This window comes from Embiotoca jacksoni, unplaced genomic scaffold (genome assembly GCF_022577435.1).
Source record: "Embiotoca jacksoni isolate LCO1_2020_lvr unplaced genomic scaffold, fEmbJac1.0.p SCAF_27, whole genome shotgun sequence".
NCBI lineage: Eukaryota > Metazoa > Chordata > Actinopteri > Embiotocidae > Embiotoca > Embiotoca jacksoni.
In genome coordinates this window covers 470,248-487,062 of record NW_027185378.1, presented here as the reverse complement: position 1 = coordinate 487,062, position 16,815 = coordinate 470,248, and the positions used below count along the sequence as shown (strand labels likewise).

The 16,815-nt window shown below is 42.9% G+C and overlaps 2 protein-coding genes across 4 annotated transcripts; one reads left to right on the top strand and one right to left on the bottom strand.

The window, feature by feature from the left end:
* Positions 1-11,009, top strand: pygl (phosphorylase, glycogen, liver). Of its 2 annotated transcripts, none has more exons than XM_069160545.1 (20): positions 1-272; positions 1,426-1,527; positions 1,609-1,687; positions 1,875-1,978; positions 2,476-2,607; positions 2,785-2,896; positions 3,068-3,150; positions 4,257-4,394; positions 4,822-4,914; positions 5,048-5,194; positions 5,287-5,450; positions 6,901-7,015; positions 7,521-7,622; positions 8,265-8,412; positions 8,823-8,881; positions 9,008-9,149; positions 9,221-9,428; positions 9,552-9,686; positions 9,766-9,832; positions 10,733-11,009. In XM_069160545.1, the coding sequence occupies exons 1-20, from the start codon at positions 30-32 to the stop codon at positions 10,919-10,921; spliced, it is 2,562 nt and encodes an 853-aa protein (XP_069016646.1). In that variant the 5' UTR covers positions 1-29; the 3' UTR covers positions 10,922-11,009. The 2 variants fall into 2 exon arrangements, with proteins under 2 accessions (XP_069016646.1, XP_069016645.1); XM_069160544.1 differs by lacking the exon at positions 10,733-11,009 and adding an exon at positions 10,228-10,705.
* Positions 11,010-11,252: 243 nt separating this feature from the next.
* Positions 11,253-16,247, bottom strand: LOC138204962 (lysophosphatidylserine lipase ABHD12-like). Of its 2 annotated transcripts, XM_069160546.1 has the most exons (12): positions 16,011-16,247; positions 14,420-14,522; positions 14,145-14,264; positions 13,908-13,938; positions 13,780-13,825; positions 12,770-12,899; positions 12,638-12,675; positions 12,272-12,351; positions 11,901-11,983; positions 11,675-11,753; positions 11,446-11,579; positions 11,253-11,339 (listed from the first exon to the last, which is right to left on the bottom strand). In XM_069160546.1, exons 1-12 carry the CDS (start codon positions 16,111-16,113, stop codon positions 11,312-11,314), a joined length of 975 nt encoding a protein of 324 aa, XP_069016647.1. In that variant the 5' UTR covers positions 16,114-16,247; the 3' UTR covers positions 11,253-11,311. The 2 variants fall into 2 exon arrangements, with proteins under 2 accessions (XP_069016647.1, XP_069016648.1); XM_069160547.1 differs by lacking the exon at positions 14,145-14,264.
* Positions 16,248-16,815: the final 568 nt, after the last annotated feature.

The following is a 16,815-nucleotide window of genomic DNA, read 5'->3' as shown; positions in this document are numbered from 1 at the left end:
GGACACGCAGAGAGAGAGAGACAGGCAGCATGGCGAAACCTCTCACCGACCAGGAGAAACGCAAGCAGATCAGCATCAGGGGCATCGTGGGGGTGGAGAACGTGGCCGAGCTGAAGAAGGGCTTCAACCGCCACCTGCACTTCACCCTGGTGAAGGACAGGAACATCGCCACCCCCAGGGATTACTACTTCGCCTTGGCACACACTGTGAGGGACCACCTGGTGGGCAGGTGGATCAGAACCCAGCAGTTCTACTACGAGGCAGACCCAAAGGTAAAAGATCACTGAGGCTGCAGTGGAAGTGTAGAAACTGTCAGAATCAGTCTGAGTGTTCAGCTATCTCTACAAGAACAGGACCGTCTTATAAAAGGGGGTTTCTGTCTGTTGTCAAAGAAAAACACTGATTTATTCTTTAAAGAAGATTTTCTTTTACTTTGTAGGGTTGCATAAAACCTTTCAGTTTAAAAGAATCGCTGCATCTTGTTCTTAAAGCTCTCCGTTCATCAAAATGTCGCAGATTCATTCATTTCCTGCTCCTTTAAAGCACAATCAGACAAATTAAATCCTGAATCTGTAATTATATTTAGACCTTGATGGGTTAAGATGAGTGTGTGCAGATGTTGTGATGTTTATGATGACGAATGATGTTTGTGATGAAGAGTAATGTTTATGTTTATAATGAAGAGTGGTGTTTATGATGTTTGTGATGAAGAGTGATGTTTGTGATGAAGAGTAATATTTATGATGTTTGTAATGTTTGTGAAGAGTGATATTTGTGATGTTTATGACAAAGAGTGGTGTTTGCGATGAAGAGTGGTGTTTGTGAAGAAGAGTGATGTTTGTGATGAAGAGTGATGTTTATGATGAAGAGTAATATTTATGATGTTTGTGATGAAGAGTGATTTTTGTGATGTTTGTAATGTTTGTGATGAAGAGTGATATTTGTGATGTTTATGATGAAGAGTGGTGTTTGTGATGAAGAGTGATGTTTGTGAAGAAGAGTAATGTTTGTGATGAAGTGATGTTTGTGATGAAGAGTAATATTTATGATGTTTGTGATGTTTGTAATGTTTGTGATGAAGTGATATTTGTGATGTTTGTGAAGAAGAGTAATGTTTGTGATGAAGAGTGATGTTTGTGAAGAAGAGTGATGTTTGTGATGAAGAGTGATGTTTATGATGAAGAGTAATATTTATGATGTTTGTGATGTTTGTAATGTTTGTGATGAAGAGTGATGTTTGTAATGTTTGTGATGAAGAGTGATATTTGTGAAGAAGAGTGATGTTTGTGATGAAGAGTGATGTTTGTGAAGAAGAGTGATGTTTGTGATGAAGAGTGATGTTTGTGATGAAGAGTGATGTTTGTGATGTTTGTGATGAAGAATGATGTTTGTGATGTTTATGCTGTTCCTCCTCCTCCGGTCCAGAGGGTGTACTATCTGTCTCTGGAGTTCTACATGGGTCGGACCCTTCAGAACACCATGATCAACCTGGGGCTGCAGAACGCCTGCGACGAGTCCATCTATCAGGTCAGAGAGGCTCACAATGCTCAAACAGGAAGTTCAACACCACACATGAATAACTGAGCTGTTGTTTAATGTGTGCTCCAGTTGGGTCTGGACATGGAGGAGCTGGAAGAGATGGAGGAGGACGCTGGGCTGGGCAACGGAGGGCTGGGCAGGCTGGCAGGTAGGAGAGGACAGTTACAGCAAACAAAAACAGACTTTTACACTGAAAATAAAAATACTAAAACACCAACAAACATCAACACAATAAACTCTCAGACATCCAAACCTGCAGCACAAACTTTACTTTATTTCTCATTTATCTCCTAAACGGTTATACATCTCTGACCCTGTGTTTTATCCGCTCTCAGCTTGTTTCCTGGATTCGATGGCCACACTGGGCCTCGCAGCATATGGTTACGGCATCAGATATGAGTACGGGATCTTCAACCAGAAGATCAGAGACGGCTGGCAGGTGACACACAGCTTTTTTTTATTTCTAGTATTCATAATAAAGTTTAAGTGAAGCTTCTCTCTGCAGAGCTCGGAGTTCCTCTTTTATCTTTTACTTTGAAAATCAGCCCTCCCCTCTCAGAGAGGGCCGAGGACAGATGAATTAGGTCAGACTGGATGACGAGCTGATCATTAACATACCATCCACTCCTGGTCGACCTCTTTCAGGTCCCGGCAGCGACTCGTTGGTTTCAGACCAACTAAACCAAACAAACATTTCACATGACATCGATAAGAATCCTGAAGCTGCAGATTTATGCCTATCTGATTGCTGCTGCCTGTTTGCAGTTCAGAGCGTCAGAGTAAACATGGACTCCTGGTCACTGAGCCAGAACCATGAACAGAGGTGGATGAACCTGCAGGGAGGGGAAGTCCCTCGTTTCTTGCATCAGAATAAAGAGATCAGATAAGGTCGTTGACCTCGGACCTCCGACCCCTGACTGCTCTGACCTGCTGCAGGTGGAGGAGGCAGATGATTGGCTGAGACACGGGAACCCCTGGGAGAAGGCTCGTCCCGAGTACATGCTGCCGGTCCACTTCTACGGACGAGTGGAGGAGACGAGGGATGGATCCAAATGGGTCGACACGCAGGTACTGATTCTATATCGGGTTAAACACAGGAGAGACAGCAGATCTTTATTTATTTGTTTAATGGTTAATAACACAGATATAAAGACAGGCAGGACATTGTGTCTCACTCTGTCTCTCTGTTTCTGTCCCTCTGTCTCTGTTTCGGTCTCTGCCTCTGTCTGTCTGTCTCTCCGTCAGGTGGTCCTGGCGATGCCCTACGACACGCCCATCCCCGGCTACATGAACAACACAGTGAACACCATGAGGCTGTGGTCGGCTCGCGCCCCCAACGACTTCAACCTCAGAGACTGTGAGCGCTGCAGGCAACACACTTACCACACGTTTACAACACACTTCCATTTCAACAGAAAAACGCTGCAACACAGCAGGAAGCTGCTGCAACAAGTCTGTGGTGCAGCATCAATTGCTGTCCGGCACATTTTATTTTAACTTTATAAAACAGGATCTGATGTGTCTGCAGTTAACGTTGGAGATTATATCCAGGCGGTTCTGGACAGAAACCTGGCAGAGAACATCTCCAGAGTGCTCTACCCCAACGACAACGTAAGTCCAGGACAGATCAGAGCTCTGAGTCCTCCATGCAGGACCTGCATCATGTCCATCATGTGTATCGTGCTCATCATGTGCATCATGTGCATCATGTGCATCATGTGCATCATCTGCATAATGCGCATCATGTCCATCATGTCCATCATGTGCATCATGTGTATCATGTGCATCATGTGCATCATGTGCATCATGTCCATCATGTGCATCATGTCCATAATGTGCATCATGTCCATCATGTGCATCGTGTGCATCATGTGCATCATGTGCATCATGTCCATCATGTCCATCATGTGCATCATGTCCATCATGTCCATAATGTGCATCATGTGCATCATGTCCATCATGTGCATCATGTGCATCATGTCCATCATGTGCATCATGTCCATCATGTGCATCGTGTGCATCGTGTCCATCGTGTCCATCGTGTACATCATGTGCATCATGTGCATCATGTGCATCATGTCCATCATGTGCATCATGTGCATCATGTGCATCATGTCCATAATGTGCATCATGTGCATCATGTCCATAATGTGCATCATGTCCATCATGTGCATCGTGTGCATCATGTGCATCATGTGCATCATGTCCATCATGTCCATCATGTGCATCATGTCCATCATGTGTATCATGTGCATCATGTGCATCATGTGCATCATGTCCATCATGTGCATCATGTCCATAATGTGCATCATGTCCATCATGTGCATCGTGTGCATCATGTGCATCATGTCCATCATGTCCATCATGTGCATCATGTCCATCATGTCCATAATGTGCATCATGTGCATCATGTCCATCATGTGCATCATGTGCATCATGTCCATCATGTGCATCATGTCCATCATGTGCATCGTGTGCATCGTGTCCATCGTGTCCATCGTGTACATCATGTGCATCATGTGCATCATGTGCATCATGTCCATCATGTGCATCATGTGCATCATGTGCATCATGTCCATAATGTGCATCATGTGCATCATGTCCATAATGTGCATCATGTGCATGACTAGCATGAGTCTGCAGGAGCATCCTGCATCATTCCCCTCTCTAATGACTCCTAACATTCTTTTCTGTCTCCTCACATCCATCTGCTGCAGTTCTTTGAAGGGAAAGAGCTCCGTCTGAAGCAGGAATACTTCGTGGTGGCCGCCACACTCCAAGACATCATCCGCCGCTTCAAGACCACCAAGAAGGGCAGCCCGGGTCGCACCTCCTTTGAGAGCTTCCCCGACAAAGTGAGTCTCAGAGGCAGACCTCTGCTGAATGAAGGAGAAGTGGTACAGTGTTTGTGTGTTTCAGTTGAGGTTAAGTGTTTTACCAAACTTCACATCATTTCATTTCGTAACTTTGATCGTTGGTCATCAGCAATGGCTTCGATTGCAACAAGATGTTTTTGTTGTTTCGTCACAAACCTGCGTGGCAGGTTTCATATCAGAGCAGAGATCCACCTCACAACATACTTTATGTGTTTGTTTCCAGCAGCAGTTATTGAGGTCAAAGGTCAACATTTTACTGCTATTTTACTGCTATTTTATTGCTTTTCTATTATTCTATTATTATCTTATTGCTTCTGTATGCTGCTGTAGCGAAAAAATTTCCCCTCGGGGATTAATAAAGTAACTACCTAACCTAACCTAACCTAACATGTTGTTGTGTTTTCAGGTGGCCATCCAGCTGAATGACACCCACCCGGCGATGGCCATCCCCGAGCTGATGAGGATCTTTGTGGACATCGAGAAGCTCGACTGGGACACGGTGAGACAAACGGACGGACGGGGAGGACGTTCAGACATCAAACATAATGTTCATGTGCAGCAGAGTCTGTAAGGTCAGGAAACAAACCTGAGACGAAGAATAAAATCCCCCCCACCCCCCCTCCGCCCTGCAGGCCTGGGACCTCACCAGACGTACCTTTGCCTACACCAACCACACTGTCCTCCCGGAGGCTCTGGAGCGTTGGCCCGTGGAGCTGCTGGAGAAGCTCCTCCCCCGACACCTGCAGATAATCTACCACATCAACCAGGTGCACCTGGACGTACGTAGGACGCCGTCACCTGTCCGGTGTTTCTGTTCTCTCTGACTGACGCAGAGGACATCCTGAGGACACATCTCTGTCTGTCTCCGCAGGGGATCGCAGCTTGGTTTCCAGAGGACACGGACAAGCTGAGGAAGATGTCTCTGATCGAAGAGGACGGCTGTAAGAGGGTGAACATGGCTCACCTGTGCATTGTGGGCTCTCACGCTGTCAACGGAGTTGCAGAGATTCACTCCAACATCATCAAGACCAATGTGTGAGTCTCAACAAAAAAAACACAAAACTACTGAACCAGGAGTCCAAAACACTCATGAGGTCGTTTTAAACATTAGCACAACTATTACTGAAACAAGCCTGATGTTACCGGACAGACGCACTTGAGACTAAAACATTCCAATGATCTAAAAAAAAAAAAAAAAAAAAACAATTTAAAAAACAATGTGAGACCGGTGCAGCGAAAAGACAGAGATGACAAAAATGTAGAGGACAGATTTAAAACTCAAACAACAGTCAGAGCTGAAAATAGAGAAAAAAGAAGTAAAAATAGATCAAAACTAAATAAAGACAATGAAATGCATTCAAAAGAGTTTAAAAGTAGATATTTATAATATTAATGAGAGTTAAATCGGACCTTTAAGATCAAAGATTAGGAGATAATAAGAAGAGACACCTGGTCAGTTTACCTGTCAAGAGATTTCACCATCAGACAGAAAACAGTTCTCTGAGAAACTTGTTGCTACATGAGAATGTACCCACTCATCACCACAGGATTGAATCATCAGCTCGTTACACACACACACACACACACACACACACACACACACACACTGAACAACAACTGAGTGAAGAAACACCACACACACCCACAGAACCTGAAACACACAGAAGGGAACAGTGAAGGATATCGGAGTAATTTCCGTGTCTTTACCGAAAATAATGAAAGTTCACTTCTGCATTGACGTCCAATAATCTCTGATGGAGATGTAACTTTCAAAACTTAGAATCTTTAAAAGTATTCAGGTTAAATACTATTAAATTCAAGTAAGAATAATTAAATTCAGGTTCTAGTGACACATACATCTGCACATGTTTAAGTTCAAATGAATGGAAACCAGTGGAACTTTGGAAATATATCCAAACACCGTTCATACTTTAAAATGCTAACATGCTAATCCTTAGCATCTTAGCCTGTTAGCATGTGCTAATCAGCGAGTCAGAGATCATCGAGGATGTTTGACTTTATCTCTTGAACTCTGAATATTTGAAGGAACTTCTCTGAAACTTAAACAGAAAGTTGTGAAGAATCTGAAAGTGTTGGAACATTTCCAGCCTTCTGGCAAATTAAGACTTGGAAGGAAATCGTGGAAAGGAAAACTGTGCTGTTTAGATATATAGATAGATAGATGGATAGATAATTTATCAATCCAGCTACGGGAAATGTTTTTTTGCTACAGCAGCATATACAGATACAGGGCAAAGCAATACAAATTACAGAATTAAAAAAATAGAGGTTGTAAAAAATATTAAATATAAAAAAAATTTTTAATGCACATTATATACAACTTCTATACAAATAAAAATATAATTATATTAAACTAAACAAAACAATTCAACTTTATTGACAGAACGTGATCAAGGAGCGGTCAGCTGGTTCTAACCCATGACTCTCTTGTCCCTCTGAAACGTTTCCCTCCTTCCTGCTGCAGGTTCCGTGACTTCAGTGAACTGGAGCCGGGGAAGTTTCAGAACAAAACCAACGGCATCACTCCCAGACGCTGGCTGCTGCTGTGTAACCCCGGACTGGCTGAGCTAATCGCTGAGGTTGGAGTGAGCTGCACCAATCAGACACACAACCTACAGAGACATATAATCTGTAGACACACAATCTACTGACACACAATCTGTAGACACACAGTCTACAGACACACAATCTGTAGACACAGTCTACAGATGCACAATCTGTAAACACACAATCTGTAGACACACAATCTGTAAACGCACAATCTACAGACACAATCTACAGACGCACAATTTTTACACATACAATCTGTAGACATACAATCTGTACACGCACAATCTACAGACACACAATCTATAGACACACAATGTGTAGACACACAATCTGTAGACATACAATCTACAGATGCACAATCTACAGACGCACAATCTACAGACACACAGTTTACAGACATACAGTCTACAGACATACAATCTGTAGACACACAGTCTGATCCTGGGAGAACCTCCTGTCCTCTGTCAGATTGTCAGGATGTCATCGCTGTCTCACTCGTCTCACTGTCTCACTGTCCCCTTCACCGTCCTCCAGGTCATCGGGGAGGATTACGTGAAGGACCTCAGTCAGCTGGAGAAACTCAACGACTTCGTGGACGACGCAGCCTTAATCAGAGACGTGTCCAAGATCAAACAGGTAGAGGACTTTATGATCCACTGCTATGATCACTGGGTCTGTTCAGATTCACATTTTGTATTAAAAAGAAACTCTAAATGTAAAAGATGAACCTGAAGCCTTTCAGGTCGGAAGAGAGGAGATTATAAAACATTTTAGAGAAGAACTGTATTCTTCTTTTCATTCTGAGAGTTCACAGCCCCTTTTGATTAATCTGGCGACCATTTGGAAGCCCTAACCCCTACTTTGAACAACCTCCGGACTAAAATCACTGCAGTGAAACTCCTGAGTAAAGGAGCTGCTGTTGCAGTGTGTCAGGGAGGAGATGCTGTTTCACATTGTTGCATCATCATCATCTGCAATAATGTCATTCATTGCAGACGTGTTCCTGCAGATGAACTGACAGGAAGTGACGAGAGAACAGAGATGAGTTGAGACACAGACAACCATGTTTGATCTTCATGTTGCATCATGAATCTGTATTTTATTATTGTTATTCTTCACGCCCCAGCATGCTCTCTGAAGGAGCAACGGTTCATTCTGCAGATTTAAATTGAGAACGTGTTTCAACAGAACTCACCTGTGACTCAGCACCCCCCCCCCCCCCCACTCACCCTTCAACCTCCCCCCTCCCCCGCTCTCATGTTTCTGATGCTTTTGCAGGACAACAAGCTGAAGTTTGCCCAGTACCTGGAGAAAGAGTACCGGGTCCAGATCAACCCATCCTCCATGTTCGACGTGCACGTCAAGAGAATCCACGAGTACAAGAGGCAGTTGCTCAACTGCCTGCACATCATCGCCATGTACAACCGTACGTAACGCAAGCTCTCATCAGTCTGACTCTGAGTGACGATAGTCTGACCTCCTGGTGAGACGATCCTCCAAACAGATCTACTCCAACAGGTTCAGTCAGAACCGGTGAATTTACCCGGCGGTGAACAACATGTTGGTGATGTTCACTGAATTGAAAATGTTCCCCACAGTCACAGAATAATATCAGACACAATCAGAGCAGCTCTCAGACTGAATGAAGCTCAGAGAAGACTCACATGTGTGCATTAAATAGGTAGCTGCAGCAGGTTAGCTTACCATAAAGACTGGGAACAGAACCAGATTATTTGATCGCAGTGATTTCAGAGATCAAACTTTAGATTTAATCTGTTTATATTTTGTTTTTATTAAACTTCATCCCTCATATTGTCCTTGTTTGTCTCCTCTAAGGAATCAGGAAGAACCCAACGGCTCCGTTCGTCCCTCGGACAGTGATCATCGGTGGGAAGGTGAGAGCTAGGCCTCAGCACACCTGACCACAGACTGAATATATAAATCTATGGTCACACCTGACAAGGCTGAAGAGCAGCAGCAGGTTAGTTTGACAGTGAGTGGTCCTCTGTCTCCCCCTGCAGGCCGCCCCTGGGTACCACATGGCAAAGATGATCATCAAGCTGATCACCTCGGTGGGTGAGGTGGTGAACAACGACCCGGTGGTGGGCAACAAGCTGAAGGTGATCTTCCTGGAGAACTACCGAGTGTCTCTGGCAGAGAAAGGTACCATCCATCCCATAATACTCTCCATTCAACAAGGGAAGATGATCTCTAACCGACCCACTCCTCCTCAGTGATCCCCGCCACGGACCTGTCTGAGCAGATCTCCACCGCCGGCACCGAGGCCTCCGGAACAGGAAACATGAAGTTCATGCTGAACGGAGCTCTGACCATCGGCACCATGGACGGAGCCAATGTGGAGATGGCCGAGGAAGCGGGGGAGGAGAACCTCTTCATCTTCGGCATGAGGGTGGAGGACGTGGCTGAGCTCGACAGGAAGGGGTAACATGTATTTCTGATCTCTGATGGATGATGTCATGTAGTTAAATGTTCCTTTACAGTTTCTGAGATCTATTAGAGATGATGTCATGTTGTTAAATGTTCCTGTGGCGTGTTGTTTCGCAGGTATGACGCCATGTCGTACTACAAGAGGATCCCCGAGCTGAAACAAGTGATGGATCAGATCACCAGTGGATTCTTCAGCCCTAAAAATCCCGATCTGTTCAAAGACCTCACCAACATGCTCTTCAAAAACGACCGGTGAGGAATGTTTTTAGGCTTTCTGTTGTTGTCAGAATCTGTGATTTACTTGATTTATTCGTCCTCCGTCTCTCCTCAGCTTCAAAGTGTTCGCTGACTTTGAAGACTACTTGAAGAGCCAAGAAAAAGTCAACAAGCTCTATCAGGTAACTTTTCAGTCACACACACCACGATCATGTCTTCAGACCCTCGAGATCAGACTTAGACACACGTGTTTTTATCTGTCTATTTATTTTATTTTATTTAAACCTGCAGTGCAGAATGTTTGTCTCCCTGTCTGAGTCAGAGTAATTAGGTTAGGTTAGGTAGTTACTTTATTAATCCCCGAGGGGACATTTTTTACAGTACTACAGTCAACAGGTAGTGATGTCATTGGCTCCTAGACTGTATATAAAAGTGGATGAAGCTTCTGTCTGCTTTAAACGGCAATACCACTGATGGCCACCAGGGGCTGGCTCAGAAAAACCTCTTTCTATAGCAATAATCAGATATCAGGCATCAAAAAGCAGTATGTTTAGGGGCGTGTCTGTTTGATTGACAGGCCGGTGGTGGTCGGGGCATGGTGTCCTCAGGTTGCCAATCAGATCCACCGCCGCTCTTCCCCCAGCTCGCCCAAATATGGTCACTTCCTGCTCCAAAAAACAAAGATGGCGACTGCAGAAATTCCGAACTTGGAACCAGAAGTAATCCGGGTTGGCCAGTCGAAGTCTGTGGTGCACACAGTCTGCCCACTGAGCATGCTCAGTACAATCCGGCCTGCAGCAGGACGTCTCACCAGACTCCAGATTTAACAACACTGTTTACTGTGAAATAACAGAAGTTATTCAGCTGTGACATTCCTGTTTGGCTTTAACATAACAGACGTTCATTTATTAATGTCCTGCACTAGTTTAAGGCCCCAAATTAGCTTCTATAATCATTATACAAACACTTAAAATTATCATTATAACGGTTAGATTAATGTTAGTTTATTAGATTAATAGATTATCTGATCTGATTTTATCAGTGACAGTAAATCTAAAAACATGTTGTTTCTTGTCTTGAAGAACCCGACAGAGTGGACGAAGATGGTGATCAGGAACATCGCTGCGACCGGAAAGTTCTCCAGCGACAGAACTATCACAGAGTATGCCACCGAGGTGTGGGGGGTGGAGCCCACCGACCTGAAGATCCCGCTTCCCAACGAGCCACGAGAGGCTTTCGAGGAAACAGCCAGAGCTCTGAAGAAGATGTGAGGTGGCTTCCTTTCTTCTGTTTCCACAGTTTTAACCTGCGCTGGACTTTCTCAAGGACTGTAGGACGTAAACCTTCACGTTTTTGCTGTCAGAGCTCCGTTAGAGTCCTTTATCCCCACGCAGACGAGGCGCTGAGAATATTTAGCATTCCTCAGTGTGAGGCTGCAGCTGGACATCACACAGCAGTTGACTCCGCACAATATTTCATTACATTCCTGTCTCCTGTTCAGAGACAAAAACGTTTATCTTAATCTGTTCTGGTAGAACTTCCTCATTTCAGTACAAACTCCTGCAGTTCTTCTTCTTCTGGTGTTGAAATAAAAACATGACGTGTTGATGAAGAGATTTTATTTCATTTTTTAAAGAACAAACTTTGAGATGAATGCTGCTCTAATGTTTCAGATCTTGTAGAAACTTCCTGCAAACAAAACAGAAGAAGTTTAATACAGTTTATAGACGCATTCATTATTAGACCAGAAGTTAAAAAGGATCCACCTGTTTTTATTATTTTAGATTTAACTCACTGAACTGTGTGAGACAGACCGGGGTCCTTGTAGATGCTGCTGTGGGAGAATCCCAGCTCTGCTTTGTAGGAGATCATCTCAACCTGAACCTGTGTGTTCAGTCTTCTCTTAGTCTGCAAGGAGATCTGGTACAGCTGAGGACAACACACACACACACACACTGTGTTTCAGCAGGGAGGCAGCAGTGTGCACAAGGAAGAGGAGAGGGAGAGGAAGAGGATGACTGTACCTTCTGACCCATGTGATAGGGAACGACGCTGTCGTCCTCTGCATGCAGGATGAGAAGCGGGCTGCTCAGACACTTCAAGCTGCACCGATGATGGAGGAAGAACACAGTGATAGTCAGAGTTAATAAAATAGGAACTTAAATTTGCACCACAGAAGATATCACGTGACCTCATTATATTCTTTTTATAGGTGTTATTATAGCTGTAAATAAAGCAGTTTTTTCTTACTTTTCCTCGTTAGCGAACACGATGTTGATCGTCTCCATCGTGCTCCACAGCAGACTCTGAAACCCGGGAAGGAACCAGTACATCTGGGAGGAGAGAGAGACATATGTGTAATATCCTGTGCATGGTAATAACGTGAAAATATGTGCAGAACAGAACTGACTGCATGACAAACAATCAGCTGAGTCAGCAGTTCAAAACAAACAGGAAGAAACAGGAACTCGTTGCAGAGCAGCGGGTCAGTAATCGAAATGTTCTGGAGAGGCAGAAGTGTGGTTTTATTAATACAGACTTTATGTAACAGTGGCTCCATTATTAGCAGTTAAACAGAATAAATCAGGGTTTATACACGAGCTTCACAGAACCGGCCTCACCTTGGCCAGCGGATGTGTGATGACCACTTCTCTGATTCTGGTGTACGGAGCTTCCAGGATTAAAGCCTCAACTGCAGACCCTGATATCAAAGACGGGAAGTAAACACAGTCTGAGATGGATGTCTGTGGTTTCAGTTTAAAGTTTGAGACTCTTTATTTATTAAAACATCAGGCTGCAGCATGTGAAACCATCTGCAGGAATTCTGAGGCCTTTTTACTTGTTAATGATCAATTCTTTGTTGGTATTTTATCACGTTTGAGTAATAATGAGGAAAATGAACAGACCGCACAATGCTGAAGATGATTAATCAGTCATTAAAATCAATAATTAACTTTACAGGACGTTTAAGAAAAACCTAAACCCACCTTGTTCTTGTATTTTCACTGCAGTGTTGGTTGCCACTCTGTGATGACAACAACAACAACAAAAAGATTACTTTCTCCCTCCACAGTATTTTCTCTGTCTGTGTCACTTAGCGAGTGAAGAGAGGAACCGACCCAGAGCCCAGAGAGTGTCCCCACAGACACACCAGGCTTCCTCCGCTGTGCTGCAGTACCCAGTGGTACAGGTAGAGGGCGTCGCTGGTCAGTCCGGCCTCACTGGGCTCCCCGGTGGAGTCTCCAAAACCTCAGGGACACCATAAACTCATCACATCCACAGAAGGCATGATAAACTGTTGACCTTTAACCTTTGACCTGTTGTTTAAAATTTAAGTTTAAAATTAACTTTTTATTTTTCCTTTCCTGTTTTTTCTTCCATCTGACCTCCTGACAATAGAGTCAATAAAGAGAAGGTCTTTCCTTTGACCATAACACACCATAAACTGAAACTAAAATGTTAGATAAGTTCTGCATCACTGAATATGTTTTCTGTTTGTTCTGCAGACTTTCACAGTTTGGACCTCAGTCTAGTTTTTGTGCTCCTGGTTTCCACATCGTGTCTCTTCATATAAGCCCCTCCCACCTGTCCTGCTGTCCCTGTCTCCATCAGCTGATTCCACTCTGCTAATCAGTCCTGCAGTCTGTTCCACTCTGAACTTCAGTGTTCTGTTTATTTGTTGGTTTCTGATTCTGGATGTTGGACTTCAGCCTCTCTTCTCTTTGTGTTTGGTTTTGCTCGTCTGGATTGTTTCATCCATTACATGATCGCTTTTGTTTACCTGAGTCACAGTCGACACAGGTGTGTTTACCTGAACCTCTGACACCTAAAAACTAAATCCTATAAAGATCAAATAACAGAAATCAAAACAAAATAAACCAGGAATCTGGGACGGAAAATATTGCATAAAATGTTCCGTCAACGCCAACTATAGAGTGAACGTGAAAATCTTATTTACATTATAAATAAAATGCATAATTTTCTTTCCTGAAGGACTCATAAAAATCATGTTCATCAGTATTTTGCAAAATATTGTTGATAACTGAATGTTAAATGTATTTTTAGATGTTAAATATGACCCAAAGTTACCCAGCACCCCGACCACAGCGTCAGGTCTTTATCACCTTACCTCTGTAGTCCAAAGATAGAACATGGTTCCCTGCAGCACTTAAGATCTACGACAGAAAAGATCAGAATTAAAGTCAGAAACCTTTTCCAACACTGACGACCTGCCGTGCTTCAGGAGTAACATCTTACCTTCACCATTTGTACTCTGTGATTTACCGCCCTGCAGACATGAAATGAAACAACAATAAACACAAATAAAAACAAACAAACAAATAAACAAGTGGCTTCCTGCCTGATTCATTCTGACCCTCAAAGCCTACCGTGTATTGTTGCTGAGGATAAAAACCCCATCAGTCATGTAATAATACCCACTAGACTCTTATTAGGATCAGTTCAAGGATCTCCATCCTGCTGCTCTCATCCCACCTGGTCCCTACATTGCCATGGAGATAGATAATAACAGGACGGCCGTCTCCCAGAGTCTCCCGGTACCACTCGGGGCTTTTCCCGGTGGCCTCCTCCCATTGGCTGGCAGGGAGCGTATGCCTGAGAGACACAAAGCCAGAGAGAAGAGCACAAACAAACCTCCAGCAGGTTTCTAAGTGGGTCTCCTGCAGCTGAATGACTGACTTGTCTCACTCAGCAGCCACCTGTTGTATTTAACAGTACTGTTGCAGTTAGATGGACAGAGCGGTTCCTACCACACTCCCACTGAGACGCCCTCCTCTGTGTCCAGGTAGAAGTTACATGTGTGGTTCAGCACGTCTTCAGGTCGGCTCAGATCCACAGAAAATGGAAACCTCACTGCAGCAGACAGCAATACTCCAGGTCAGTGTGGTTCTCTTTATATACTGACATCATACTGTATCATGTCATTCTGTAATTCATAATACTACATCGCATTATATACTGTCACACTGTAATTCATAATACCACACCGCATTATGTACTGTAATACTGTATCATATCATACTGTAAGGCATAAAACCACACCGCATTATATACTGTCATACTGTATTATATCATACTGTAATTCATAATACCACATAGCATTATATACTATCATACTGTATCACATCATACTGTAATTCATAATACTACACCGCATTATGTACTATCATACTGTATCATAAACTGTAATTCATAATACTACACCGCATTATGTACTGTCATACTGTATCATATCATACTGTAGTGCATTATAGCACACGGTATTGTACTGTTACATTGTATCATATCATATGGTGTTGTTTTCTATCATAATATATGGTATCATTCTATACTATGCTGTATAGTAGTGTTATGATAAGGAACGTAGTCACTGCATTATCGTATCATGCCGTATCGTATCGTATCGTATCATATCGTACCGTACCGTATCGCACCGTACCGTACCGTATCGTATCGTATCGTATCGTATCGTATCGTATCGTATCGTATCGTATCATACCGTAGCATATCGTATTGTAGTATATCATACCATACAGTATCATATCATACTGTAACATATCGTATCATATCGTACCGTATCGTATTGTATTGTATCGTATCATATCCTACCGTAGCATATCGTACTGTATCATATCGTACCGTACAGTATCGTATTGCATTGTATCATATCGTATCATATCGTATAGCATTGTATCATATCGTATCATATCGCATCGTATTATATCGTATCGTATCGTATTGTATTGTATTGTACACTATCATATCATACCGTATTACATAGTACCGTATCATATCATATCGTATCATAACCTACTGTATAATATCGTGCAGTATCAGATCGTATCGTATCGTATCGTATTGTATAGTACAGTACAGTACAGTACAGTACCGTACCGTATCATATCGTGTTGTACCGTATCGTATTGAATCATATCTACAGTATCGTATCATACCGTACAATATTGCATTATGTCATACTGTACCGTATTATTATATTGTACTTTAGCACACCACTTACTAATACGTTTGTGTGACACCAGTGTAACGAATCTGTTTACGGGTCTTTGTATTGTAATGAATCGTGACTAAATATGAAAATAATTTATATAATTTGGATAATGAAAAGTAATGAGCGATAATAAACAAAACACAACAACAGCAAACAACTTGATCAATAGTTTACATAAATTAAAACTGGGTTTTTTTTCTGCAATAATGTGTGAGAACATTTAAAACAGACCACAGTGTGTCTGACCATTTGCTCTGTACAGCATTATTTAAACAATTACAACTACTGATCTGTGGGGACCCAACTGTCCCCTGAATGAGCACATTACTTACACATGTGAGAGAAGATGGCGTGGCCCAGAGTCCAGGGTAACAGGTAGACGATGACAGGCACTGAGAGGTAGGCCAGGATCACAAATGACAGCAGTCTCTTCATCTCTGATGCAACTGAGATTATTTATGAGCTGCAGCAACACAATCTGTCCCCTGTCTCCTGTCCTCTGTCTCCTGGTTCCTGAATCCTGGTGGCAGTTCTGCTTTGACAGACGGAGAACCCTGCAGAGTCCTGACCTATGAGAGTTGAGGAATACAGAGAATTGAGGTCAATGTTCAGCTGGGACTAATCCAGTCCTCTGCTGCTATTGGTTCAGATTAGATACAGTCAGTCTGGCATTCAGAGAGGTGTCAGCTGACACAGGAAATGAAAGTGTTCTATAGAAGACGATAAAGAATTCATGTTCTGGGTCGACAAATATTAAGAAGCTTTTATGTCAGAAATCTACAAAGATTTGGTGACACTAACATCCCTACTGCCCCTCTCAGGCCACTTCAGTTAACAAAACCCAGTGTACTGCAAGGCATCATGGGTATTGAAGTTTTATTTTATATGAACACAACAGATGTTTAAATAGGTTTGCTTCCTTTCATTCTTTTATTGTTCTGGTGGTTTTATATTAAAACTCCCAATGTTTCTCCCAATGTTTAATCTAAATTAACTATTTAAAACCCTGCTTTTTCTGTTTTGTCACAGTTTGGTTGTAGGAAGTGATTTGACATCCAGTTATTCATACTTTTACTTTTGTAACTTGAAATAGGCTATATTTTGCTGATAATTGCCTACTTACATACTTTTACTTTT

What these genes read in the sequence shown, in the direction of transcription:
- LOC138204962 (XM_069160546.1), bottom strand. Translation starts at nt 16,113, where the DNA reads ATGAAGAGACTGCTGTCATTTGTGATCCTGGCCTACCTCTCAGTGCCT. An exon ending in GGCGTCTCAGTGGGAGTGTG is followed by an intron (nt 14,265 to 14,419) that starts GTAGGAACCGCT and finishes TGTGTCTCTCAG; the next exon opens with GCATACGCTCCCTGCCAGCC. An exon ending in GTGTTCGCTAACGAGGAAAA is followed by an intron (nt 11,754 to 11,900) that starts GTAAGAAAAAAC and finishes TCATCGGTGCAG; the next exon opens with CTTGAAGTGTCTGAGCAGCC.
- pygl (XM_069160544.1), top strand. Translation starts at nt 30, where the DNA reads ATGGCGAAACCTCTCACCGACCAGGAGAAACGCAAGCAGATCAGCATC. An exon ending in AGATCAGAGACGGCTGGCAG is followed by an intron (nt 1,979 to 2,475) that starts GTGACACACAGC and finishes GACCTGCTGCAG; the next exon opens with GTGGAGGAGGCAGATGATTG. An exon ending in TCAACCAGGTGCACCTGGAC is followed by an intron (nt 5,195 to 5,286) that starts GTACGTAGGACG and finishes CTGTCTCCGCAG; the next exon opens with GGGATCGCAGCTTGGTTTCC.